The sequence below is a fragment of the Ptiloglossa arizonensis genome, chromosome 14, assembly GCF_051014685.1.
Source record: "Ptiloglossa arizonensis isolate GNS036 chromosome 14, iyPtiAriz1_principal, whole genome shotgun sequence".
NCBI lineage: Eukaryota > Metazoa > Arthropoda > Insecta > Hymenoptera > Colletidae > Ptiloglossa > Ptiloglossa arizonensis.
In genome coordinates this window covers 6916656-6944203 of record NC_135061.1, presented here as the reverse complement: position 1 = coordinate 6944203, position 27548 = coordinate 6916656, and the positions used below count along the sequence as shown (strand labels likewise).

General features: G+C 46.3%; 1 protein-coding gene across 2 annotated transcripts in view; it reads left to right on the top strand.

Moving 5' to 3' along the window:
- LOC143154245 (uncharacterized) overlaps positions 1 to 26440 on the top strand; it is a 42085-nt gene extending 15645 nt beyond the window's left edge. For both annotated transcript variants that reach the window (XM_076326189.1, XM_076326188.1), the window contains 3 exons: positions 2364 to 2663; positions 25234 to 25404; positions 25841 to 26440. In XM_076326189.1, the coding sequence (XP_076182304.1) occupies positions 2364 to 2663; positions 25234 to 25404; positions 25841 to 26310 (941 nt within the window). In that variant the 3' untranslated portion in view covers positions 26311 to 26440. The remainder of the gene's footprint in view (positions 1 to 2363; positions 2664 to 25233; positions 25405 to 25840) is intronic.
- The last annotated feature ends 1108 nt before the right edge of the window (positions 26441 to 27548 follow it).

The window sequence follows — 27548 nt, the reverse complement described above, 5'->3', positions numbered from 1 at the left end:
ATTCTAAGACTCTACTTATTCTCTGCCAAACGCATAAACAATATCACCGGAAGCAACTAGACCGAGCCAGCAATAGAACTGTTCGAGGAAAGCAAGAGTGCTCTAGGTCTCCCCTACCGGACTCGAGGACCCGAGGTAAATTATCCGACGATACCTTACATCTCTTCTACGTTGCCGTTCTAGAACGAACTCCAACCGAAATGTCCAACAAATGAATGTAAAGTTTAACTTCAACGCTCTTAGAAGAATTACTAAGCGTAATTACACCGAAACACTAGCAATGCTGTATTCTTTTGCACAGAACGCGATGTAGATCGTCGAGTTATCAAAAAATGATCTCCTACGTCTGCTCTTCTTCGATATTTTGCTTTCTTCGTCCCGGAAGAAATCCTCGAGTAACGGCTCGCTAGGTTTAATCGATAAATCCAATCTAAGCTAGAAACCGATAGTTTCGAAGAAACGTAGATGGAGGTCTTTATACTTGCTACCGAACGGAGGGCATTCTTGATCTCTGCTCCCAGACACGAGGATCCAAGGTGAATTATCGGTACCTTGCTGTATCCCATTCTACTTTGCTCCTCTTGAATGGAAACGCTGAGCTCGAGGTATCCAAAAAGAGCGTCGGCCGGTACGTTTGGGGCATTACGAGCGTCCGGTACGTGAGAAGTCGTGGGATCCGGTCGTGGAGATGAACGCGGAGCTCCCTTGTTTCTCCCGGCGGGCTGATCGTGGTAGTCGGTAGCGAGGAATAATCTTGTAGGCATCGGTTGGCGCACCGAAGCTGACCATCTGGGCTCACCGACAATTTCGTGCAGTTTGCGGTCGAACTTTATTTGTCGTTCGCCCTCGTGGCCGAAGTCTCTCCCTCCAGCTCGACGTCGATTTTCTTTCTTTATCGCGCGCTTTCTTCCTCCGTCTCCTTCGTCTCCTTCGTCTCCTTCGTCCCGGTTCCTTCCCGCCGGAGGAATAACAATTTGCGCCTCGGCTCCCATTCTTGGTTTCCTCTCGGCCGACTGGGCCCGTTCGAAGAGGAAAGCAGAACGACGCGCCACTTCTCTCGATTAGCGACGCCGATGGCCTATGGATCTGCGAGTGACGCGGTCCTTTCGAGGGCCCAAATATCTCGGACCTGTACTCGATCGTAAAAGTGTACCGAGATCGCGATGCCCTTCAGTAGGGAAAACGCTTCTCGTGTACCAACGATCTGTAATATTAGTTACAAGGAGTACTAACTAGTACTTGTAGAACTAACCGAGCCGAGACAATCTAAAAGGGATCTAGTCAGAATTCGACCCCCTTCGTCTTCGTAACAACTTTTCAACGACTTAAAAAGGAGACGACGATACTCTTTCTCGAGAAACTCTATTTTTTCCCAGCTCGAGCAAACACCGATCTATCTCGAACAAGGGTTACATCGTGTATTCGTTGCTAGGAATAAGGGAATAATTACCGAAATTTGTCCAAGGGTCGATCTCTACGAAACGTACCAAAGGATTTACTAGAATGGCTGTCGAAGGGTCTCGATCCGTGCGGTATTTGGTGCACAAAATGCCGATATTACGTAGCCGAGTCATCTTCCCGCTAAATATCCTGTCCAATGATTATGCGAGCAATCGAGCCTATACACGTGGCGCATAATGTGCATCGCCGTATAACGACACGCGCGGCCTACATGCATATTGCGAGCCGGCACAATAGCGAGTCGCTGTGTCCACTATACTATGTAGGCGCTGCGATACTTGGCCCAGGGTTCTATCAATTCGCGATGGCTGGAATGTGCCTGGAATGCTATTGAAGTCGATCGGTACACGGACCAGGTCGAGTTTCTTAATTATCCCACTCTGTCGGGCTAATTGCACAAACATTTCCCCTTGACTCCTTCCAATAGACCCTGAACGCCGATGCTTTCGCTCGTCGTTGTAAAAGTCTTGCGAGAATATCCGTAAGAAAAGGAATCTCTACCGAGGATAGAATTTTACCCGAACTCTACTCAACATAGAATTTCAGAATCATTCGCTTTGAAGAACAACTCGCGATAGTTTTACTTTCAAGTAGCCACGTAGCTTGTACTACGCGATTGATACGGACAGTTGTAGTGATCCACTTACGAAAGGTGTCTCTTCTGTCATTCTTTGGTTCGATTGATCATAGCTGTGCTCCAGATGCATCGAGACGTTCAAAGTCCAGGTATACGATTCTTTTCGTCGTGTACCCTACTAACGAAGGAGAACGCGCGTTGCAGGTGTTGAATCGCCGCAATTCGAATCGAAAACTCTGCACGTTGCGTCTACTCCGCTACGGACAGCTTCGTCGTTTCACGGTGTCGTTGTTAATGCGAAACCATTCGAAAATCTCTTTTCCAGGACAGACACACATCCCTGGACTGGCGCGGGTTCCTGCACTGCCACGAGTTCCTGGTCTGGCACGCGGGACCTTCCCCGACGCACCGAGCCCGTTCACCCCCTACCTACGGGAACCGGACCCGTACAGGAGGAATAAGCATCACGTCGGCAACAACGTCACCGCGAATTCGGTTAGTGGTGCCTGCACCAACCCCAACAACACCGACCCGACCGCATCGCCCGCTTCCAGTACACACCTCGGAACTACCGGCGGCTCCTCGGCTCATCAGGATTGCTACAAGCACAGCCCTCAACACGGCGGTGAGTCTTGCTCCTTCTGCCGTCGCTTCCGGATCCGTGGATGTTCATTCACTGACCCGGCTCGTTCAATTCCTGCGAATCGGACGACCAAATTTCCTGGAACCTCGAACGCGGTTTGGTTAGGTCTTGACCCTCTTATCGCAGGAACGTTACTTTCGGTGCGAGGAAAAGAGATTGAACGGAAAACGATGCAAAAGTTTCATATTCCTGTATTTCCAATATAGATTCACCGTAAAATGCCCGTACAAATCGATTGCTAATCACCCGTATCCTCCCCTTGTTGGTTCGATAGCCTTGTGAAAGATTGAACGTAAACGATCGATGATCCTCTTGGGATTTAATACTTGGGACCAGCTTTACGAACGCTTACATCGTACGAAAAGTTCGCTCGATTAATGTGAAAATCATTTCTATAACTCCAACACTGGACTAGGAGCTGGTACGTTGTACTGGAAGAATCTTCCTAATCGTTGTTCGATCGAAAAGCAGAAAACGAAGAATTGAAACTCGTTTGAGGATAGAAGTTGGTTGTCCGGAACAGCAACCTCGGCACACGTTTAAGCGACACCGATTTCTCGACACGATTGGCTGCACCTTGAAACGAAACAGACCGATTAAAACGTCCCATGTTGCGTTCGAAAGTCCGACAACCCAGAAATACCGAGCCGCGTCGCTAATTAATTATAACGTCGGATTTCACGCACGAATTCGAGGTTTTTTCGAGCTCGGTGACGTTCGAGGCAAGTAACAGTCGAAAGTGTCCGAATGTCTTCCGGTCTGTTTGCCTCTTTCGTTCGCTGATGGATATTCTTCGGGCATTATCGTCTCTCGACTCGCGACGAGGATCCTCGTGGCTCGTGAAGCGACTCGAAACTGCGCGGCAACCCCACCCACCCCCTCTCCGGGTGAAAGAGAAGCGATGGCGCGGGATCGAGGGGAAGGAGAGCTCCGCCGTTTCGCGAGGTAATAGTTTCATACCTCGTTCCGGCTCTGCACCCTCTAATTCAACGTAATAACGACATTCAACCTGCCGTTTCCATCTCTTCTCTCGGTGATCCCCGCCACGGTGCACCGTTGAATCTCCCTAGCACGAGGCAAGAGTGTCCTCTGCTTGTGGCGTTGCGTTCTCGTTGGTTAGCAAGATCCCCGCGGAATTCGACAGTTTCCGATCACGTTTCGTCACTTTCCCTCGTTTCGAGACGTTCGCGAACGTTCACGTCCATCGTCGCGAGTTCAGCCTAGTAGAGACGCGAACGCTCAAATTTATCGAGGTACGTGCCGAATGTTTGTTCCGTTCAAGGTCATCGAGAGGAATTGCGCGATGTTCTGCAGCGAATGAGAAAAAAAAACATGTTATGGTAACGATACTGGAAGAGAGGAGGTACTTCGCGGTGGTACTCATGGTGGGGAAAATGGCCTTGAGCGGTTATAATATATTTCACGACGACCTTGGTCGAGAAATACCACGAGCAAAGATTCACGGATAGCTGATCGATCTCAAGGAATATCAACGCAAAACTATAAATGTGCAATATTTTCTCGTAAAATAGTTGGAAATATTCTGAAAAATAACACATCGCGCTACTAACTCTACGATACCGTGATTTTTTCTCAGGTACATTAGTATCCTGTCGTTATTCGTTCTCCCGAGATTGTTTTTCGTTGTTATTCTTTAACGAACACTCAGACCGAGCGAAAACTATAAAAAAAAGTTCAAAGTTTATAATCTGGAGTAGACAAGATTCCAGAGCGGTACTCTAAGGTCGACTTGTCATTAGAGGAGTGAAATATCGGAGGAAAGATGATCGTTATCTCCACACGCGGATCGTGTCGGTTGCGGTCTCGCGAGTTTCCCAAATTGAGCAGAAGAGTCGTTCGATCGGTCGAATAGGCTCGATGGGTAACTATTTCGTCGAAGAACTGCTCGGTAGCGATTCCCAGCGATATTTGGAGGCCCGTTGGGGTATCTGGTGCCGATAATTCAAGACGCAAAAAGGCGGGAAAGGTCGGCAGCCACTTTATTTCTGCCCGGCTCGTCTCGCATCAGCGGTCTCGACCTGATCAAAGTTAAGTAGACGCGCCCCTGGCTGGCAAGACCTCTTTGAAGCTACGTTGCGGTTTCTCTTTGCCCTAATCTCCTCTGCCTCCGACCTCCGCCACCCTCTCCGTCGATCAGCCCCGTGCTGCCTTCGGGGCGAACTTTGTTGCACCCGTGTCACCTTCCTAGATCGGCCACCATTGTAATTACCTCATTTATCAGGAGCAGAGTTTCGCCTTCCTTCTTTGGGTAACGCAAGACGAAAGACTGCGTCTTTTCTTTGACAGCGACTTCGCCGTGACCGGGTACATTGGTGAATTTTAATCTACGGAACGAACGAAGGATTCTCAAATTTCCTTTCCGTCTTTAGACATGACAAAGATCATTTCCAGAGACTTGGTTCTTGATCGCTTCTGAAAATTTCATCGAACGAAATCGCAAACTTCTGTCCAACTGTGCAATTTCCATACTCGTCGATACCAGACGGCACTTGTACGACTAGTCGATCTTCCTTCCGTTCTAAAACCAGCGAACAGATTTATCTTTCTTTCGCTCTAAACGATCCAGATTTCGCGTAATATCCTCGACGATCGGTCTTTCGAGCGTTGCGTTTCTTGTACGATCTGCTTCGCGCAGAAACTCATCCGCAAATGGTCGCTAGCCATTCCCCGCGATTCTCCGGTGAGATTCGTTCGTCCGTTTCTCAGGGGGTAATGCGACGCGAGGAAACATTTTCACAGCTATCAGATGAATGGGAAATAGGCGCGAAATGCTTCGTTTACTAGTGGTCCATTCATCTCTTCTCTGTTGTTCGTCTTCCCCGTGTTCGTCTCGTCTTTCTTCTTCGCGCCTAATGAGCAGATCCGAGGCTGGCCACACGTACGAACGAGCATAGAGTGCGAAATGAGCGAGCCGAGCGTTGGTGGATGCAATTTTCTTCCTCCTCCTCCTCTTCTGCCCTCCCTCCGGCAAGTAGCTCCACTCTTTTCGAGCTGCCCACCGATTCAGATACTCTCCCGAGGCGTCGGCGCAACCTACAACACCGCTCACGTACAGCTCACGTGCACGTCTGCGTAATACCAGAGATCGATCGGTCGATCGATCGCCTCTCGATCGATCCAGAGCTGGATCCATGTTGTTTTTGCCCTTCGCTGCCGCACGGACTCCTCCTTTTGTCTCGGGCTCGGTTCGCTTGCGATGCCAGACGTTGTTGAATCGAACCTAGCCCTCCTTCTTCGTCGTCATCTTCCTCGCAATCTTCTTCCTCGCCGTTTCGTCTCTCTGTCTCTCGACTCCTGGTCTCCGATTACTCTCGGAATCTCACCTACACGACGACCAGCTATCGCGAATCGGCGCTGCGCTTACCGTACGAATTGAACCGTCTAAGCAACGTAGGAGGGTCCGTCCGCTGGAGAATCCTGGCGAACGTGGATGGAAAGCTTCGAGTCCCAGGGGCGTGGAAATCGTGGCCTAAGTGACTCTTTTCGGCGTTCGGAGAACCGGTACCAACTTGGCTTCGACGAAAGCACGAGAGATCCGACCCGTACAGGGACAGGGGGAATTTACCGTGTAGAAATGTAGCAGAGTCTTGGAGAACTTTAGTCGACGCGGATGGAAAACTTCGAGTCCTAAGGGCGTTGAAATCGTGGCCGAAGAGACTCCTTTCGACGTTCGGATAACCAGTATCAACTTGGAACCGATGAAAGCGCGAGTGTTCCGACCAATAGAGAGAGGAGGAGATTTACCGTACAAATCGAACCGTCTAAGCAATATAGCAGAGTGCCATAGAGAGAACCTTAGGCAACGTAGATGGAAAGCTTCGAGTCCTAGGGGCGTAGAAATCATGGCTGAGGAGACTCTTTCCAACGTCCAGAGAACCGCTCTGTCGACTTGGACCAACTTGGGACAGATGAAAGCACGAGTGTTCTGCCCCGTAAAGAGAGGAGGGGGATTTCCGTCTAAGCAATCTAGCAGAGTCCACTGGAGAACTTGGGCAATGGAAATGGAAAGCCTCGAGTCCTAGAGACGTAGAAATTATGGCTAATCAACGTCGAACCACTCTCTTCGACATTGAAAAGACACGTGCCTACTTTTTGACATCTTGGCACATACCAGAGGACATACTCCCACGAGATATCCAAGCGGAGTATGGTGTCGCGGATAAGAGGAGTGTAAACAGAACACAACTCGCAATTCCTTCCGGGACCCGTCTTCCTTTCTACTCGCAATACCCAAGTAGTTGCGTCTCGACGAGGAAACAAATGAGGTACGAATCCTATGATTCAAGAGGTTGCATCGGCCGATGGATCACACGTAACGTCGTTGTTGAATGTCGATCTCGCTCAGCTGCGGACGATCGAAAGATCCGATATCCCCGCGGGCAAGGTCCGCCTACACGTCTCTCGAGCTTTCGTAAACGTATCTCGTTCTACCGTTTTCAACTCGGTCGACCAAGGTAGCTTCTCTCCGTGGAGGTATCTCGCGATCTGACGAAACACGCACTTACGCGCATCGTAAACGCGGTAGAGAGGACACCGTGTCCGGTGGAAGGGCAACAACGACCTCGGGCAGAAGGTCTCTGGGCGAAGAAAAAAGGGAAGCGAGCATTACTCCTGTCTCTTATAATATAACCGTGTCCGTTTCTCGTCTTCTTCCCTGGAGTCTCATCTCGAGTCGTGATCGGGGTAATGAGGCTCTCCGGCAGTGGCAGCCAGGGAAGAAGGAAGACAGCTAGTCTTCCTCGCTGTGGCATCGGTTCGAGCGAAACTGAGAAACGACGAGGGCCAGAGGGGACAGGAGAGACAAAGACACTGACGTGGTAGGGGTAAGGACGCTGATTATGGGGTGTCAAACAATCACACTGATTGTATATTCTCCGCTGAGTCCTTCTGTCTGCCTCGATGTCTACTCGCGTACACCAAAACCAGCGGATTTGTCTTGTTTCCTTGCTACTTTCGAACCTGGAGGGACGGAGGAGTTGCTTGCGAAAGGATTGCAAGGGACAACGTTGCGTTTGCGATGTACCAATTGGTCGAACACTGTTGCGAGGACCTTGTCGGTTTCGAGACCTACCTGTGCCAGCAACGTCAACATTTGGGGATCACTCGAACGTACGCGTCGGTAGTTGATGGACGTGCACGATCCGCGACGTCTTAGCGAACAGGAGAGACTCTCGGATATTTTTTCCTGGTAAAATTGTGCGCTCCTCCAAGGTGTCTGGAAGTAAGCTCGATACATCGAACGAATCGTTGCGATTTTGTTTAAATTTTCATAGCTGGTGATATTTCGGAGAAGAATCCTCGGGTATCCGTAGTCGATGAAATGTAAAACATCGGTTTTCTCGGAACGTCCAATGCTACGTGACCCTTTAAGAAGGTAGCAGTAAGTTTGAAGCGAGATCACCAGGGGGGAAAGGGACAAAGGCATATCTCTTTACCTATTTACCAAGGTACGGGTAATTGGCCAGCAGACTAAAAAAATACGAAGACGGAGACGGAGACGGAGACAGAAGTCGCAGAGAGGGGCCGATCCCTCGATTCCCACGTGCCTCCGCGGATAGCGGGGAATGCGGCTACCTTTCTGACTGTTTCTCGGCCTTTTTCTCCGCCTACTGATTGTCCCGCGGAGTTTCTTGCCTCGGCGTGGATTTTGTCCGTCGCTGCGCGGAACTTAATGGAAGGCTAGTGCGTGCTTGTACGGAATTGTTACTACCCCCTCCTCCTCGAACGGTTGGGAATTTTAGTTAAACGGTACTCCCCGGAGAATAAATCTTTGTCGTTTCTTATCAAACCGTGATGCACTTTTTAAGCGTTGCGTGTCTAGAATTGCATTCTCGAGGTTTGACGATCCAGCGAACGTTTATTCTTCGCTTCGTTACTGACAAGGAAAGAATCAAAGTTCCGAGCGCGGGTTTTTAAACAATTCGTACCCGAAATTGTAAGTTTCGATGAGTTAGGTACGCGGAGATTCATTTTCAAGGTGAATCGAGGTCAAAGGAAAATGTACAATGTTTGTTTCCGAAGTGAATATTTAATATTGTAGCTGAAAATAAAATTCTGTCGGACGTCACACACGTGATTGGTCAGTGACCAGCGCAGTGTACGCACCGCCATCTTGCCACTCCTATGCAGCATCCTGCGGCGTTCCAAAGAAGATTTGCACTCTCAGCTGTAAGTACTTATCTGTGAAAAATTGACAGAAGGCTTCTTTTGTAACAATCAGCTTGGAATTTTTACCACATTTGTCTCGAAAATGATTTAGTAATATAAAAACGAGTGGTCTTATAGAACTTCTGAAACAAAAATTTGCCTCGCGTAAGTCGCCATTGCAATTTTTTAAATTCTCGACCATATCGAAAGAAATAGTTGTATTGTACCGATCGTACGGTTAAAGGTCTTTACCACAATTTCGTGATAAAAAGGACAAGGGTTCGTACAACGAAACATAGAAGCCAACGTTTATTCTTCAATGTTCAAAGACTCGAGTCGCAAGGAAGACCCGTAATGTTGCGATATTTAAACATTTTACGTTTCCGTTTGGTATTCACGTATAACATTCGGTTACGTTTCTCCGTTTCTTTGTATAACTACCTTCGAAACCGTCTGAGGTCTGGAAACAGCGAAAGGAGAATCAGGGTTAGAGTTAGGTGCCTTTCTTAAAGGGTGAGAAGGAGGGTAGTTGCAAGGTAATTAGGAAAGTGTCACATACACTCCTTTCGCGAGTCTCCCTCGCAACATGGCGACCCCTATCATACCCTATCAAGAGGTTATTAACGTACGCGGCTTAAACTTGCTATGGGAATGCTACAGGATCTGTGACACATTAGGAGAATTTGTAATTAACACCCTTCCTGGCGTCGTCGGCTTTCCGATCTCTAACGCGCGAAAAATCGGTAGGTTCTTCTCGTGAGAACTTCCTCGTAACTATTCTTCTTCGTCATCGAGGGAAAGTATTTTTGTATCGTTTGCACAAAATTTCTGCCTGCAATGTAAATCTCGCGACATTCTTTATCCGGATTCGTGGCTCTTGCAGAGGACTTGGTCGCAAACGAGTCTTCGATGCTCGCTGAAATGACGAACGCGACCGCAGAACTTAATTAAACTCGTAAATCCGTCGGCACCATCGTTCTAGGCAGCCACGACTGTTGTTGCGTCTTGGTACTTATTTCCCTCGTCGTAGCCCACCAATCAGAGTCACGCGCTGAGTTTGGAGAATACAGCCTTAAACGTATCAGATCGTCCCACGAGCAACGGAAGTTTCCAAGAATTCGATAAAGACTCGTTGAACAAAATCCAATCCTGCTCGAAGTACTGTCTCGAAACTTTCCTTCGAATCGTAAGATTTCGCTGTTCATCGAATCTTGAGTGCCGTGTAAATCGTTCGAACAAAAATGTAAATAAACGATGTACCTGGTTTCACCAGGATCGTCCATGTTCGTTCCTCGAATTTCGAATATCCTCGAATCGAAAAGACGTTCGTTGGATATTTTTCGGCCGATCGTTGGTAGCCGAGGTAGTCGTTTTGAAGCTGACCAGGGCTAGGAAGTTGGTTCCTTCGCGAGCAGCCCGAGGCAGGGTGAAAGCTTCGACAGCGACGTCCAGCGTTCCTCGTGGAAAGCTCCGCGAAATCTTTGGCTTCCGCAAAGTGGAATTTCAGAAATCCACCGGCTGCGGTGCTTGGTGAACTTTATCGCCTGTCGGTTTATCGCGTATCCTGGTGGTACAACATCCTTCGTGTCCGTCCAATCAGGCGCGCACTTCGTGGACGGCTTAAGGAAACCCGCGGTGACCGCTTAACCCAGACCGCGATAATAACCGGGCCGAACGGGGCGTTCCGTTTTCGCGTATTCCTCCTTTCGAATACTCAGGATCTACCGGTGAACCCTTCCGTAGATACCCGGAAGTACGGTCTTCCTTTTCCTCGTCGCTGCGACACTCTTACCCGACCGTAAATCTCCGCTAGGTGATAAACTTCCAGAATTAACTACTACCAGAAAAATTGCGGTCGTTGGACCTTGTATTTCGATAGATATCTGAAACTATGTTTTCCCTGTTCCGGTGATAGAAACTTGGAGTATTAATCGTCGCGTACAACGCGTTCCTAACATTTTCCGAAGTTAATAAACTCTGTGGACGAAGTGGTACCGGTTCGTAGCAACTGATTCGAGGGAACGTTTCGACAGGTAGCGAGAACAAGGCTTTCTAACGAGGTCTTGAGAAACTCGAAAGAATAGTTTGAAAAGAAACCAAAAGTTTTGAGAAACCCTTGGGAAGATAATGAACTCCCAAAATGTAGAATATCGAATCTTGTCTTTCAATAGACAACCGAAATTGGGCATTCCTTTGGGGGAATCGCAGGTGAACCTTCCTTTGCTTCGGGGACAGGAACTTGGGTCGTGAGAAATAATTTATTCTAGTAAATACTTTTGGTAACCCTCGCTCGCGATCTAAATTCTAAATTCCCGGCGGGATACCGAAAAGATTGCAGTTTCCGCTTTCGAATGACAAAATCGGGTCAGTTCGCTCGAAAGCGAGACAATTAGTGATCTTGATCTCGAAGTGAGGCCATGTTCGCGCGAATTGATGGCTCGATCGTGCCGAACAAACATGAAACGCGAGGGTAGGGATGATTCCAGTTCTTAAATCCGAAGCAAAGATTGAATCTTGAATTACCGTATTTATTCCGACACCAGGCATTTCGAGTCTTCGGAAATCAATGACTTTGCAAAATCACGCGACGCGTGAAAGCTTCGATGATTTTTTGTCGAGAGAAAATAACAAAATTACGGAATTGAACGACGCGTGAACGTTTGGAGAACCTTTAAATCTTCGAAAGGAAATAAAATCCCGGGGAAAAAGTGGCGAATTTATTTTTCTTTGTTTCCTCGCCGGAAGAGGATGTACGAGGAGTTGTGATCGAGCATCAAGGATGAGATAGACGAGTTTTGGCACAGGGGTTACTCTCGGGAGGAGGGTAAATTGAATCGAACCCTTCGCTGAAACGCATCCATGCTTTTCCCACGACGCTCGCTGCTGCAAATTCCAGGTCACCCGAGATAGATTGTCCTATAGGATTCCTCCGATAGAATATTAAGAATAATTAACGAAACAGCGCGAGGATTTTAAATTGAAACAAGCGAAACGGAATATACTTTGAACTCGCATTTTATAAGGAAAATTCTTTCAACGATCGTCCAATAGCAATTTTGGAGAAACACTTACACTCGTGAAAAAATAGTGCATTCCCCAAGGATCTTTGCATCGATATAGATCGTAATTTCAAACTGGTAAATATTGAACAGTGACTTTGTCGAATTGAAATATAAATTACCAATTTGAAAAGGGTACAGTTCGAATATTTAAAAATTCTTAAGAGTCTTTTGAATTGTGTCGGATATTACTCGAGACAATATAAATGGGAATTTGTTTAAAAAAATGTAAAAGTTCTCGTTCGATACAGAGATTGTTTTAACGAATACACCAAGGTGTCCTTCGATGAACTTCTTGGTAAAATAATTCCCCGATGGGTTGGTTTGTTTCTTTTGAATAATGACACGGTAGCCCGGCCGTTTTTGCCGGATTGTTTAACCGCACTGCATAAACAAATTCGATAAGTAACCTTGCCGCGTTTCGTAGAAATTCCATGGCTCGACCGGTCGGACTCGCACGTCGACCAGCGCCGAAAATCGAGGCGTCCAGGCAATCAGGATACTCGTTCGAATCGATTTGAGATGATCGAGGGACAATCTCGAGAGAGCAAATCGATCGAGGTCGATCCGCCGGCTCGAACGTAGAAAGAATTGAGCCGGACGAGCGAAGCGAGAAAGCGGTTCACGATCCAGAGGATCCCGACTCCGAGATCGTCATCCTACCGAAACATCGAAGCAAAAACTATCGAAAATCTTCGAACAAAAACCCAATGGCTTTTTGTAATAATAATCGACCGCCTAGTCGATCGAAGAAACGGAAAAACGCTCTTGTATTTCGCCATTAATGCTCCTTTATTGGGAACGATTTTTTCATCCGAAAAGAAAATCGAGATGCAATCACCATGCACTCCTTGACCACCTGGTTAGATAATCGTCTCGAAAGTGCCGACGAAAATTGCTCGACACTTTTACTATGCAAAATGCTGTACATTTCCACGGAATTAATCCGCTCGAACTCTTAGATTCGAATCTACCTGGGATAATCTAAACCCATAATCCGATCTACCTGCAACGTTTGTCAAAGTTGGCTCGTTCGCATTTCTGTTTCTTCTTACGAGTTTCGCCAACACGTCAACTGTAACGTCGTACATACGCCACTGAGAAGCCATTTTCCGAGGCACGACCTTCACGTGTCAATATTGTTATTCAGGAGTACGAAGAAATATTGTTTAAATGCTAGATATATTTCTCAGACGACATTCGATTCATTCAGTTATTCAGAGATACTTTAAATCGCGTACAAGTAAAATAGAAAATTACTTTTGTTTTGATTGTAATAGTGGTATTTAGCGGATTATAATTGTGGATTCAAAGTGTAAATTGAGAGAAAACTTACATCCCAGTGAAAATTCTATGAAATGAAATCGACAGTCTGTGTGTCATCTGGTTAAGTTTATACCTGTAGAACCTCGATAATTGTAGGAAAAGGGGAAGTGAACATTTCTGCAAGTAACAAGGTTTATGAAACGATCGAGGTAACCACACTTGTACAGTACATCTGTATTAACCACGATTACTATTACCTGTTACTTTCATCGCCAGGTTCGTTCGTTGCCAAGTCCTTTCCATTCGTCAACACGGTGCAACAAACGAGGTTTGCAATTATCGAGGTTACGTTTACCAAAGTTAGAAACCGCGTGTATACGTTTCGTTACGAGGATCGAGATATCTATCGGGATATCCTATGGTCGTCCACCTGTTTATCCTCGAGCGAATCAACAAATAGAAACATTTCCTGCAAGAGTGGCTGGGTACTGATCGAATGCAACACGAAGCCGCGTGTACAGTTGGATTGATTGACAAGTATGATCGTCGGTGGTTAAAAGGGGAAGAATTTCTGACGAAAGGTCACTTGGCAGGTGGTTTCACGAAACTCGAGAACATCTAATAACGAGTTCCTCGTCTCATTCTCGATTCGTCGCGCGCTTCTTCCCGTTACTTCGCTAAACCGTAAATGACGCTGGCTTTTGCAAGAGGATTTAAAGGTCCCACCACGTTCCTTATAATCGCCGCCGTTCGCAGAAATGCTTACGGCGAATTACCATACTGTTTCCTAACCGGCTGCGACTGCTGCTCCTTCGGTTTATAAATCTCAACCGTGCAGTCTCGTGGATCCGTTTCAGATGGATAAAAGTGAAAATGGAAGCTTCGATCGCCAAGCGTCGTTCAACTTTATATTCAATTTATTCGCATCGATATTTATTACATATGCGAGTAGTTTGATTCGTTTGTCGAGAGTAGTTTTTCAAGAGGTCACAATATTGTTGTTTCTTGATCATTTTTTAATTACTAGGAAACGACAACAGAAGTACATGTAAAGTGTTTCGGAGGTAATGCATCGCCCTGTGTACACAATTGATCACTTTTAGTGAAAATTGGTTAGAGTAATTCGTAACGCGTCTAGGTATTTATATAAGTCATTGTTTGTTGAAAAAAATTCAGATTTTGGAGTAAAACTGAAGAAACAATCATTTCCGCTTTCATAGATTATAATTTCTAATTTTGGTTGATGGATTTCAAAAGTTCCACCACAGTCGATGATAGAATATGAAAACTTTCGTTACGAGATCTTTGTCGAATTTCTTAAAAAACTTTTGATTCTTTGCTGAGTGTTTGAAACTGTACATCTGGTTGCTTGGATCTCGTCGCGACGTCATAAAAGGTCCGGATATTCCAAAGATTCCAGAATCAAGACTAACCCTTGTCCACGCATCGATATCTCTCGAGGACGATGAGAAACGGACACGAAAGTATTACAGAAAGATCGTTATTAGTCCTTACGAGCAATTTATTATTCTTAAACCTTTTTTAGTTGATGTTATCTTTCATAGAAGAATAGATTTATAATATAAAAATATTTTATTACGAAAGTTTTTAAGGATAATTTAAAAAAGACGAGACTCTTTCAAATATGTGTATAGAAGGATACTAGTGAGTAAAATTAACATTTCGTTAATTTTATTTTACGACAATGACGGTAATATTTCAACGTTTAAAATGCATTTAACGTTGCATTAAAATAACTAAATGCGTAGAAGACGATCGATCCTTAAAAGATTACGCAACTCTTTGCCTGCGATACAATATTTTCGCTCAATGAATACGTATCGCTCGTAGAAACGAACATCCATGTTCTTCCGTCACAAATTTCTTATCTCGATTTCCGTAGATCGATCATCGAAAGTGTTTTATCCCTCCGTAATGTTGGATAATCGCGGCTGTACCGTATTGTTCTCTGCCGCTTCTAATCTCCCAGTCCGGTAGTAGTTTTCGTTCAGTACCGCGTAATTATTCCGACGAAAAGAATGCGCGTTCGGTGTTCCCTCCCGATACTCTTCATTTGCGTTCGCGCGGAGAAACGATACGATCGACGAAGAGCGATGAGAACGGGGATCGTTTTGTTGGAAAGAGGACAAAGAAGCCGCGAGCAGAGCCGCTGGAACGGTGAACGGAAGTACCGGTGAGGCGGACGAATTAGGATCGAAAGGAAGCCCATGCTCCCGGCTTTTTTTCGTACACGAAATCCCTGTACTCGTAACGTCCAGCCGATACATTGGCCGGGTCGTGTCGAGGAACAGGGAGAAAGAGAGACCAAGGGAGAGAGAGAGGCGAAGCTAAGCGAGCCAGGAATAAGGCGTCGTGGGAAGGAAGAGGAGGGACGATCGAGAGGTGGAGGCAGTTACGTGATCCACGCTCGAGAGGGCACGGATCCTCGCCTCGATCTCTCGAGATATCCTCTCTCATTTTGCCTGCGGATGATTTTGGTCGTCTATCGGCCGCCTCGACGTTTTTCGTCTTCTTTATTAGATGTCGAACAATACGGGCCAAATTGAATTACGTTGGTGGGCGTGAACTGTAACGAATTTTTTACGCGATCGAACTCTGTATCGCAACGGCCGGATTTACGAGCGAGCAGAAGGTGGTTCTTGTGCGATCCGTCGTCGTTCTCCGTCCGCGGGACGAACGATCGACGGATGAATTCCACGTTGAAAGATCGATGTCGTCCCCTGTAACTTGGACCTGAAAGAATCTTCAAGGCGAAAAAAGTTTCCGTCGGTAACATCGGAACGGATTCTAATCGAATTAAGTTCCTTTTCTGTCAACTACCGAGAAGATTGATAGTTCGTAGTTTAATCGCGTAACGTTTCGAAAGTTCAATGCTTTCCTTCCTTCTTTCTTTCAAATGTGCAACGTTTTACAAGTACTGCGCAAAGTCGTAAGGTTAAGTATATTTCGTGAAAATGTTTCCCAAAGTTCGATTCGCGACGATAAATAAAATACTCGACGAAATTTCGTCCCAACATTTCGAGAAGTCAGTGGTCCTTGTTGGCCGGTAGCAAATTTTCGAACGATGGTCTCGACACCGTGCAAAAGAGCTCGGAAATGGCCTCGCCGAGCCGTCGAGACGAAAATCCACCGTGGGTGCCAGACGAGGTGATTCGAAACGAAACTGGAAAACCGTTCCTTACGTGCAAGATCAACGGATGAAAAAGCGTGTTCCGGGCGACGATTCGATCCGAAAAAGCGAGCCACGATCGACAGACGATTCGTTTGAGTTCGCCGCTAAACGGTAACAGAATCCAGAGGATCGAGGTTAAGGAAGCCCTGCGCGAGGAGCCAACGGAGCAACAAGAATCGCTGCGGCCTTTCTTTCGCCCGCGGCTTTGCTTTTTTCCCCTCGAAACTTAATTGATCGTCAATCAACGGTTCGATCTGAGCGTGATCAATTGATTACCGATCGATGTCGCTTTCGCTGAACCCGAAGGAACTTGTCCGTCCTCTGAAGTTTACGATCTGCCGTGTTACCCGTAAAAACGCTAACGAATACTTTTATTTGTCCACATCTATTCGAGGATCTCTTTATCTCTTTCGTGTAATGAAAAAAAATGAAAAAAAAGAAAACAGAAAAAGAGAGAAAACTCGGAGACACTGGTGCAATTATTTACGGAGATTCGGGTCTTGAAAGGACTCCGAAGGATCGTTGTGAATTCTGGTTACACGCAATCGTCCTTTCAGACTGGAAAGCACATTTGGCCTCGTCGAAAGAATAATCGCCAATCCCTTTGATTTTTTCATGCACAGTTTCCGTTGTAAATTCACACCGGACACTCTTCGATCGTTCGTAGACCGATGTAAAGGACAAGTAGTACTCGAGAACAGATTCTTCGTCGAGCAACCACGCAACACGGAACGTGGATCGTCGTTCGATGATTTTCGGTACGGTTCATCGGCGAAATGGTGGCTCGAGAAAACAGCTGACAAAAAAAGGAAACGATCGAGCGGTAGTTGCGTGTCGAGCGATAGCGATCGGCGAGCAACCACCGGACATCGGCACGGGGCCCGTAAATTTCCGGGCACGCCAGTGGGGCCCTCCATTCATGCTCTTCATTCACCCTCGAAATTGCGCGCGAACGCAGCAGCAGCAGCAGCAGCGAAGAGGGGGGACCGGGGGCCGCGAAAGGCGTTCTGAAAGACGACGGACAAAGGGGAAAACAGAAGAAGCGGAGTGGGACCGGTGAGAAAAAAAAGTACACGACGAGAGGTGGGGGGGACGAGGAGCGTCGTCGATCTTTTTCTCGAGCTGCGTCGAAGACGCGACGTCCATTGTCCGTCCCGGAGCAAATTGCCGCGATGCGTGCGTGCGAAACACGCCGAGATATCGCGCTAAACAGATTTCCGTCTTTCAGAAGCCCGCCGGATGAATGGACGAACCGGGACGTGAATGGAAAACGGCGAGGGCGCGAAAACGCGAGCACGACCAACCGAGATTGCCTCGCGATGATCCCTCGAATCGTCAGCGGTCGAGAGATTTAACCAACGCTCGACGATCGCTCGCCAAATTGCCGAAACTGCTGCGATCGCGCTCACAATGCGACTCGAATTGCGTTCTTCGAAGGTGGTCATCGGTGCTTTCTCACGTTTGCCACACCGCTGGAATTTCGATTCGCGAAACCTACGGGAACCGTAGCAAACTCGAGAGGAACAGTTCCAAGTTTTCGGATACAAGTTGTCTACATTCTTCGCAAGGTTGAAACCTCGCGTCTAAAGACACTTGGCCCGAACGGAGCAAAGTTTTTACCTGTACAGTAATAGTAGACACTAGCGATCGATGACTGGATTGTTGCAAGATAAAGATTTGCTGAACGTTGATTCACAGGGGTTGCTCGTGTCTTTGCGTGATTCAGTGGACCGACACAGGGAAGAGTAAACTTTGTTGCTAAAGGATCAGGATGACTCAGAGATAGTTCTGAAACACGGTCTAATATACGTGCATCCCGTAGAATTTAATACACAGTGCATCGCGAGGGTGTGTTTAATTCCTCGTCGCGTAAAACCTTCGTGATACGACTATACAAAGTTACTCTACCAATGAACTGACAACGCTTTCGAATTTTAACGTAGAAACTTGATTTCTGAGGCCTGTAAACTCTTGGTAGAACTCGGTTTCTAAAGTTTGTAAACTCTCTTGATGTTTAAAGTTTCGAAAGAGACGCGACAGTTTCGAAGACGGTTCGAGAACGCGAACAAGGACATCGGGAGCTAGCGAGCGGACGGTGAGTTCGAGCGACAGGGAATTCCCGTGGGAGAAGCGAAGCGGGAATAAAAATGTTTCTTCGAAACGATCGAAACGATTGACGCGATACAAAGGCCGCGGAGTGTCGGTGGATTTTTCGATAAAGGAGAAGAACAACGCGCAAGCTGGGTAGCTTCTTCACGGATCCCGAAGGCATCGGAGAGAAACATTATCCTCGGCACAGGATACTTGGTACAAGAAGAAATCGCCGATGGTAAGCGATACGCGAGGCAACAAGAGTTTCCTGGGTCGCTTGTATGCGTAAGACTTCTCTCTCTCCTCGGAACGTTATGCAGGTTTACGGGTGTGGACGGGCCGATATGTGTCATATACGCGCGTACGCGTGTGTCGACATTCGTGTCGGCCGGGAATATCGAGACGACGCAATATCGACTTACGTTACACGACCAAACGAGCATCTATCTCGGTGGGAAACGAAGCCCCACGGTTTCGTCTGTTCGACGTTGTTCTTAACGTTCGATCTCTTTCGGGCGCCGAGACCCCTTTCCACGATGCTCGCTCGAGAAAGGATTCGCGATTCTGGCGGTCTGTGTTGGTTTCCACTTCGAAGTCTCGATGCTCGAGTAGCCGAGTACCCGAAGGACACCCGTAGAATTCTTTCGAGGCTACAACTTTTCGCGAACCTTCGGAAACTTGGGCTACTAAGTAGCTGACCTGAACGTAAGTAATAGGTTCGATAAGAAACGGAGCTATCAGGTTTGTCGTTTCATTTTTCGAAAGACGCTACTACCGCTCGATGAACACGTGCCAAGTTTCGTGCAGATCTATCCACTTATTCGTATATCCACAGTTGTTCAAAGTTCAAGGTTTAGGCGTGTAAGAATCGCAATAAAACCTAGTTTCTCGTCTTCCCTCTGGAACGTATTACGCGATCTTTTAGTTCCACAGCGAATCATACAAAGTTTTCCATCTAGTCGCTGTAATCCTTGTTCAGCGTTGAGTAAAGGTTTTTAGCGTCAGATAAGTAACATTGGGATAAGTGAGTAAAAGTACTTTGCCGCGTATACGGTGACATCGGTCCGTTAAGGGTTAACGCGTCTCTGTATAACTTCTGACGATATTCAAGTGTCCCGATCCATCGTCCGTCCTCGTGATTTCTTCGCTGACTAGAAAACCAATGGATCTCGAGCATTGGCCGCGAGACGAAGATGAGGTCGATCGAACCACCGGCTAGCGGTAGCACGAAGCTGGGTGTGGGGCAGAGTTAGGTGGGAGAGAAACCGAGAAACGACGAAATGACGGCGGTCGATGGACGGTTCGTTAAGTAGATGGCTGGTCGGGGGACTAAGCACCAAAACCACCTCACTGTGGTTTCACACCCGCAAAGCAAAAGAGAGACAGAGAGACAGAGAGAAAGAGAGAGAGAGAGAGAGAGAGAGAGAGAGAGAGAGAGAGAGAACGACAGAGCCACGAAGAGAAGGAAGTAGTAAACAACTCGGAGTTCCTTTGGTCAGGACTCGTGCGTTCCTTCGGTTAGGATCGACACGACGAAGTTACACCTCTGCGATTCTTGAAAGAGTCTCCTCTGAGCCGGTTGAACAGTGACCAACGCCGTGACGACACCGACACGATCAATGAGTGCTGAGTCAACGATGGGAAAGCTGGAATAGTGGATCGTTGATCCGCGATCCACTTTATTCTTACTTTGTGACACTCGGATCCAGGTGTTCACCGACGAGCTTTCTACAATTATTCGGATCACGAGTGGAAATATTCCCTATCAGCGTCTCGTACAGAATGGACTAAGTTCATCTTCGCTGTAATCTTCTTTATAGTTCTTCGAATTAGTTTCTGACGCTCGCGAGGATAGCCAGTACCGCGAAATAATCGTTCGAAGCTTCGTCGATCTTCGATACAAAATTTGGTCAAGTGTTGCGACCGTCGATGAAAACACTACAATGGAGTAGGAACTTGGAGTACTTGGTAACTCGTGAAATGATAATCCAAGTCGGATCCAGATTATCCGTAAAGTCTCGAGCTCGATGTCTACGAGAAGAATCAAAGAAGAAACGATCCTCCGGCGAAGGGTTTCCTACCGATTCTCCTCTGTGAAAGTCGATCTCCCTTCCTCCTGTAGTTCATAGAACCGGGTTCTTCCTCGTCTTCCCTGAAGAGGCTCGAAACGGACTATTATCCAACAGATGGTCGCCCGAACGCCGACCCGTAGTGGCGTGCCTTTGTTTTGTTACCGTTGTTCCGGTAATTGCGGCAAATACACGGCCATTTTCGGTAATCACCCGCACGCCCCCATCCCCGAGGCGGTCCCCTTTGAGAATTCCGAAACGACCTCGACCTTCCTCGGCCGGTAGGCGTAACGACAGTTTTGCCAAGGGATCCTCCGCCCGCGACCTCGACCTCATCTCACGACAGATCGACTGTCTTCGCCGGGACGAAAGGATGTTTGACAGGGAAGATCGATTCTGTTTCTCGTGACTGTCATCTCGACAAGAGTCGTACTTTGATACCTCTCTATTGATCTCTAATCGTTGCTAGATTTCAACGTCTTCGTAGAGCTTCGCGATGTCTTCGCGATGCCCTTCTAACGGCTCCAAAGAAGATTATTTCAAGTATTTTTCATCGGTGTCGAAATAAAGATTTACTGGTAAAATTCAGTGGATAGTTCAATAAAGTAGTATAACGGAGAATTTAAGAACAAGTTCACAGTTTTTGTGAATCATTTTTAGAACTGCATCGTTGGGAAGAAGTTCACAGACTGTACAAAAATTGATAATCCTATGTTGTGAATATTCACCGATGGTCCTTGCTTTTTTCGTTACAGTATAACTGCATTTGCGTTGTTTTCGATCACGATGAAAGTGAATTATACCCATCAGGATTCAAGGATACAATTAACGATACTTCTTTGCTGTTTCGAACAATTAGGACCGTTTATTTCTTTACGTCGATATAAAATCGCTCGTTTATCGGTATCTTCCTCGTAAACGTTCGACTATGACGTATCGTTGCGAAGTAAAAGGCAGAAAAGAGCCGAAGAAACCTGACATCTAGTGTCCATTATAATCATTGGGCATCGAAGTCGCGCGTTTCAGGCTAGATGCCCGATACATTTCCACCGGGAGGATTCTCCAGTGTTTGAATACAGATTTAAAAGCCTGTCGATAGGTTTACGAGGGAATTAGCAACCGTTAATTACAAAACCGCCGTCTGTTTCTTGCGCGTTGCAGCCCCTCGTAAGCGTCGGAATTAGGAATTACGAAGCGTGCAGCCGAGTCAATGGCGAAACCCGAGATTTATCGGCTATTAAAATCGACGGTTTTCTAATCAATTCTCTCTGCGACTTCCCCGCCTTGACCCGGCTGCAGCGAACCTGTTGGTTTCCATTAACTCTGTGAAATATAGGTTTCTCGCTTCGAACGGTAAAAAGGAGTTCTCGAGCAGAAAATCGACGCAAAAAGCCTTTATCCCGGCGAACTATGGCGAATCGTGCGTTTTCTCCAAAGCGGGAAAACCATAACGTGTAACGTCTCGGAACACGAGCGTGAAACAATTTCGCAAGCATCGTGTCTCTCGATGCGCTAAATTCTTCCCAAATAACGAACACCGATAAGGTTCGCTCGAAGATGTGGTGTCCCTGGAAGATCGTAAAAGATTATTTGTAACGTGTATTTACACGTTTAATTGTGTTCTTGAAAGCAATTGAGATACATTTGCATCTATGTATGTACGACAGTTTTAAAAATTTCGTATCATAATGCGTTACTAAGTTTTCTATTTAAATTTAATTCGTTCTGCACGATTAATATAATGTTAACTCGAACCACGATAATTAGAATTCTAAAAAGAGACCGATGTTTCTTGCGAATGTGTTTTGTTTCCTCATTGGTGGGTTTCTGCGTAGCAAAGATGAATGCACTCGCGGATGAATGATGGGTGTGTTCTGTCATGCGTAAGATGAAGGAAAATTTCTATTTTTCTTTATTATTTTGGGATTCCTGGAGAACAGCTAGATACTAACGGTAAAGTTGTCCCATAGATCGCGTACAAGCGGAAGAAGTTGAAATTAAGCGAGATCGCCCAGTTACATCGGTCCGGCGTGTTGTTCGAAACGCATCCGTTTTCAGATAAATTTCTCTCCGACAAATTTCTTTTGTTATTTAATCAGTCTTGAACTCGAGTTGCTCACAATTCATCAAATGTGCAGGTAACTTTACTTATTATTTTATACCTACCTCTCGTACGATACGAAAGGATTACTTTCAATATTATTCATCAATTGTGACGTTAATCTTTTCTTTAAAATGGAACAAAACTTTTCTTCCGACACGATAGATCACGCGACGAGTAGATTCGAACGGTTACCGGACAGACGAACTGTTTTTGTACCACGACACATTGTTCGTTCGAATCTGTCGCTACATTGTCTCGTATGGGAGAAAAAAAAATACAGTGGAGTTGGTTGCAGGAAGTTTGCAAATTTTTGGCAAAAGACGAGTTGCAAAGTTTCGAAACTGCAAGGCTTCCCTGTTGTCGGAGGTGTTCTCGGAACTGGCGGAACGACGAGCATGCCCTTGAAGAAGCGAGTTTTGTCATCGAGTGTCCGTTGAGAATCACAAATGCCCCGGACTTTCCACCGACTCTTCTCGCTATTAAAGGAATCTAGGCATCACGTATGCGACTCTGTGATCATGAGACGTACGGTTCCTTGAACTTTGCAGTTGAGTTCTCGACAAGCCATTGGAAACAAACGCGTACGATCACTCGTGACGAATCACCGATACCTAACGTTATCACCAGTTCATGGCGATTACTATCATCTGGAAAAAGAAACGAAACAGTAACTAATCGTACATTGGCTACACACGATGACGCATTCGCTCAGATTCTTGGACTCGCGTAATTTTTCATTGCATAATGACTCTCGTCGGACTTCGAGACTAATTTTTACGGTATAATTCCATGGAATTCATTTTTAACGTTTATTCCACTTTACGACTAATTTTCAAAATACGAATCTATTACTCGAGTAGTCTTTTGAAAGAATTTTCAATCGTTTCGAGCAATTTTCGATAAGTTTATCGTAATCTGAAATTACGTCCCATGGATAAATTAAAAGAACGATAACATGATATAATTTCCAAGTAAAATAAAAAAACAACAGATGCTTTACAATACTCGAGGGGTATTTCTTTTCCTTTCTTTTGTTTACTTGGCTCGTTACTTCCATCGTGGCCAATCTACAGGGTAGAGATCTCGAGCGGTAAGTGCGTACCACGATGGAAAAATAGTATAAAATAATTTCGAAATAAAAAATAGAGAAACAGATGTTGTTTTATAATACTCGAAGGCCATCGAGGACGGGAAGCAAACTCTAGTGTTACAGATGCCGAATGAAAGCTGAAACGGCTCATCGAGGGGAATAAAGAAAAAGAAACGAGGTATTGTGTGTCGGTGCGCGGACTTTTTCGTGAAACATTATTCTCGATCTCGCGAACGCGAATATGTATTTCATAATCGGTTTTGATTCGCCGTCGTTGAACGGTAGGGAGCAGAGCCAAGGCGGCAAAAAGTTTCGCCGAATCATCGATGACTCAGGCCGCGCGCAATGTTTTCCTCTCTGTTTCCGTAACTTTTACCAAGCTGCTCGTCTCGGTGTTCCCGCCAAGGTGTTTGGACATTCATTGGACGTCCGACGGAAGTCGCGACGGACCGCGATAAATATTTCACGAGATGTTAATTAATATCGGATAATTGCCGTGGCTCGAGTTGTCGAAAGTACGCGACGGTAGTCCTTTGAGTTACGACCCGCAACTATAACGGATCCTTGCGTAAAATAATTTATTTTACGCGAAGAACGATCGATCAAAGTAGAGACGAAACGTTGTATTTTGCTTGCAATAAACGAGGAGGACAAGCATCTCGACCATCGTCAAATGTCTAATATAAATAATTGAAACGATACGTAAATAATTATTCTGTTCAAGTAATTTAGAGACATTTGACCATTTTTGGATAACGAAACGAATTAGTTATAGAGAAAGTAAATAACGTGTATTTAATTCTGTTAGATTCACCGCAACATTTGAAACTTTTAAAATGTTGAATAGTTCACTGAACGATAGTTATCGTACAGTGTCCAAATTTTACAACGCTACAACTAATCGCTAACCTTTTTCTACGAATAACATACATTTCGGAATTTCAAGGGTATCTGTGTTTTTCTTTCGGACAAGAGTTTCTTCGGTGAAAGTTATCCGACCTTGATGTCAATGTGTCGGCAACACTGTGTCAATAAATATACACAGTTCTGTTTAAAGATAAGACATGGATGGTCTTGAGACAGTAAAAAGTAATTTGCAAAGTATCGATAACGATAAAAATCTCTACAATGGTAAACTGAAGTACAAACGTGTCACTGACCCACTGCTCCAATTGAAAAGAAAAACCCTAACGTGTGCTTCTAGCGATCGTTTAAGTTTCTCGTGCAGATCTAAGGCGTGAGTCACCTCGATTAATTGGAGTTGCTCGAAACCTCGTTCGTCACCTCGATTAAACCGAGTTGCTCGAAATCTCCCGCCCGTCACCTCGACTGATACGAGTTGCACTGAAATCTCGTTTGCGATTCACAAGAACCAGTTGGAATTACAAATCTCGTTTCGTGCACCGTAAAGACTATTTTAGAACTCCAGAGCTTTTTACCGGTTGGATACGTATTAATGTACGAAAGAATACGGAGAACAGTTTCAACAGAGTGTATTACGTTTCGTTGCAGATACGGGTACAGGCACAACCGAGTGGGCCTATTCGTCAGCTGCACCATCTTATCCAGCACCTCCTGTGAGCAGCGGTGGTTCCTTCTCGCCGATACCCGGAGGGGCGTTTTCCTATCCAGGAGAGTCCCTCTCTCACCACCCGACCACGGAACCTGTGCCGTTACCCGCTGGTGAGCACACACGAAAAGCCACGTCAGCCTGAAAAGGAAAATACCGACGCGTAACGTCTCGATAACGTCGTGACGCAGGAGGCATTCGAGGAACGCGTTCTTCCTCTTCTGTGTGACGTAACCGTGCGTTGCGAGACCGGTATGACGTGCCACGGAGTAAACAGCTCGGAACAGACGTTGATCCGTAGTGTTTCTCGATTACCATGATCGTTGATGTATCGCTAAACAGTCGTTTGCTCGATCCTCGGTGTCTCCTGAGCTTCGATCTTTCCGGACCGATCGAAACGATCCTTGACGAACGTCTCACCATTCTTCCGATCGATTTCGAGTATCCAGTTGACACTTTACGCGCAACATTTCTTTTCTACAGGGTGATTCACTGGCTTCGAGCTCCAAATTTGATCACGATGAAACCCAAACTATTTCGATGTTACAGTGCTTCCGTCGGAGAACCAGCAGGACACGTACATGCCGAACTGCGTCTCCATGTATCCAAGCCACGGGACGTCGTCGACGTCTCTGCCCCTGGTACCCAGCAAGTCCAGCGACCCGGACATCTTCGCGGGGGGTGGAACGGGAAGCGGTAGTCCCGGTTACCACTACGGTTCCTGGACACCTGGACCCGCCACACCGGTCCCCCTCGGCTCTCACAACTACAATACGAATTATCAGGGCTACTACAACAACCCGAGCCAAAATTACATCAGCCCGGCGCCTATGGTCCTTTATCCGCAGCTGTACAGCACGGTGAATCAGAACCAAATTCATCTTCATCTACACGGCGACCTGAGCGACGAACAGGTCACCATCGCGGGTAACAATCTCACCATTAGCAGCAACAGGTTGGAGATCGGTGTCCTGGGCGAGGAAAGCGAACAACGGAACGACGTCTGGAGACCCTACTGAGGATACACCGCCGACAGGAAATTGGGAATCGATCGAGGATACTAGTTCGGACGACGAGAAACGTCTCGTAGACGCGAGGATTTCTACCCAGTGTTGTAAATGTGATATCGACGAGGAAGTCGTTGCTCCGCGCGATTCGAGGACTCGAAAGAACGTTCAAACAGGGAAACTTCCGTTTAGAGACTCCGCGGTGTCCACAGGTGGTAGCAGAACCGACGTAGACATTCGAGAAGATGACGGGAAGCATCTCCGAGAGAACCGAATCAGGTAAAAGGAACACAGCTAGAATTGAAACTGTTTTACGGAAGCGAATCTTTTAGGATCATTTCGATTGTTTGGCAGTTCAAGCTCGGACGCGAGTGATCAGTGTTTCGTGGAATAATAACGGCGACAGTGACGAGATAATCGGTGAGAGAGAGTCTGAGATGTTAGATAGGTTCTTGCCGGACGACTTTGTCGGATCGTGATTAGAACGATCAATGGGAAACAGTAGCGAGCGATTCGGTGTTGCAAACCGAGCCAACGCGAGTGTTTTCGCGAAGCAGGAAGACAGTCCATGTAACATTGTAAATACACAGATATTTTCCATGAAATAAAATCTTGCCTGAACAGGTTCCTGAATCCTCACCGTTCACCAAATTCCCGCAAGGGTACGACCAGACTCGAACCGATCGCTGAACCGACTAAAGCCACATTCCCATTTGGATTTAACGAGAGTCGATAGGACAGGAAGAGCTTGCGGTCCACGGATGAAGGTACCTTTGTTTCGTTTAACAGCTTTACCGAGGATTACAGGTACGCGTGGTGATATTATAAACGATGAAGCCGATATCCAACCTGACTACCTCACCGAGCCACCATTTTGTTGTTTCAATTGCTGCGAGACTCACATTGCAGTCAACATCTCGACCCAACGCAACAGAGTCTCGCAACCTATCTTTCATACGGTTTACTATATTAAAGGTATTGTCTGTCGTTGTTTTGTGACAATATAAGAGGGTACGGTGGAACACTGTACTTAGAAATATTAGGGAATTTAATGCTTAAGGTACACTTCGTCCAATCGATACAGAATTTTTCGAAGAGAAGACACAGAGTCGGTCACAAACTGTGACAACTTCTCGGTCAGGTAGGTGCAACTTGATCGCCGATATCCCTCCGATACTGTCTACTTTAATAAGTTTTGTCGTTCGAAACAGTACTGTTCACAATTTGCATCTTCTCGAGTTGCGTCGTTA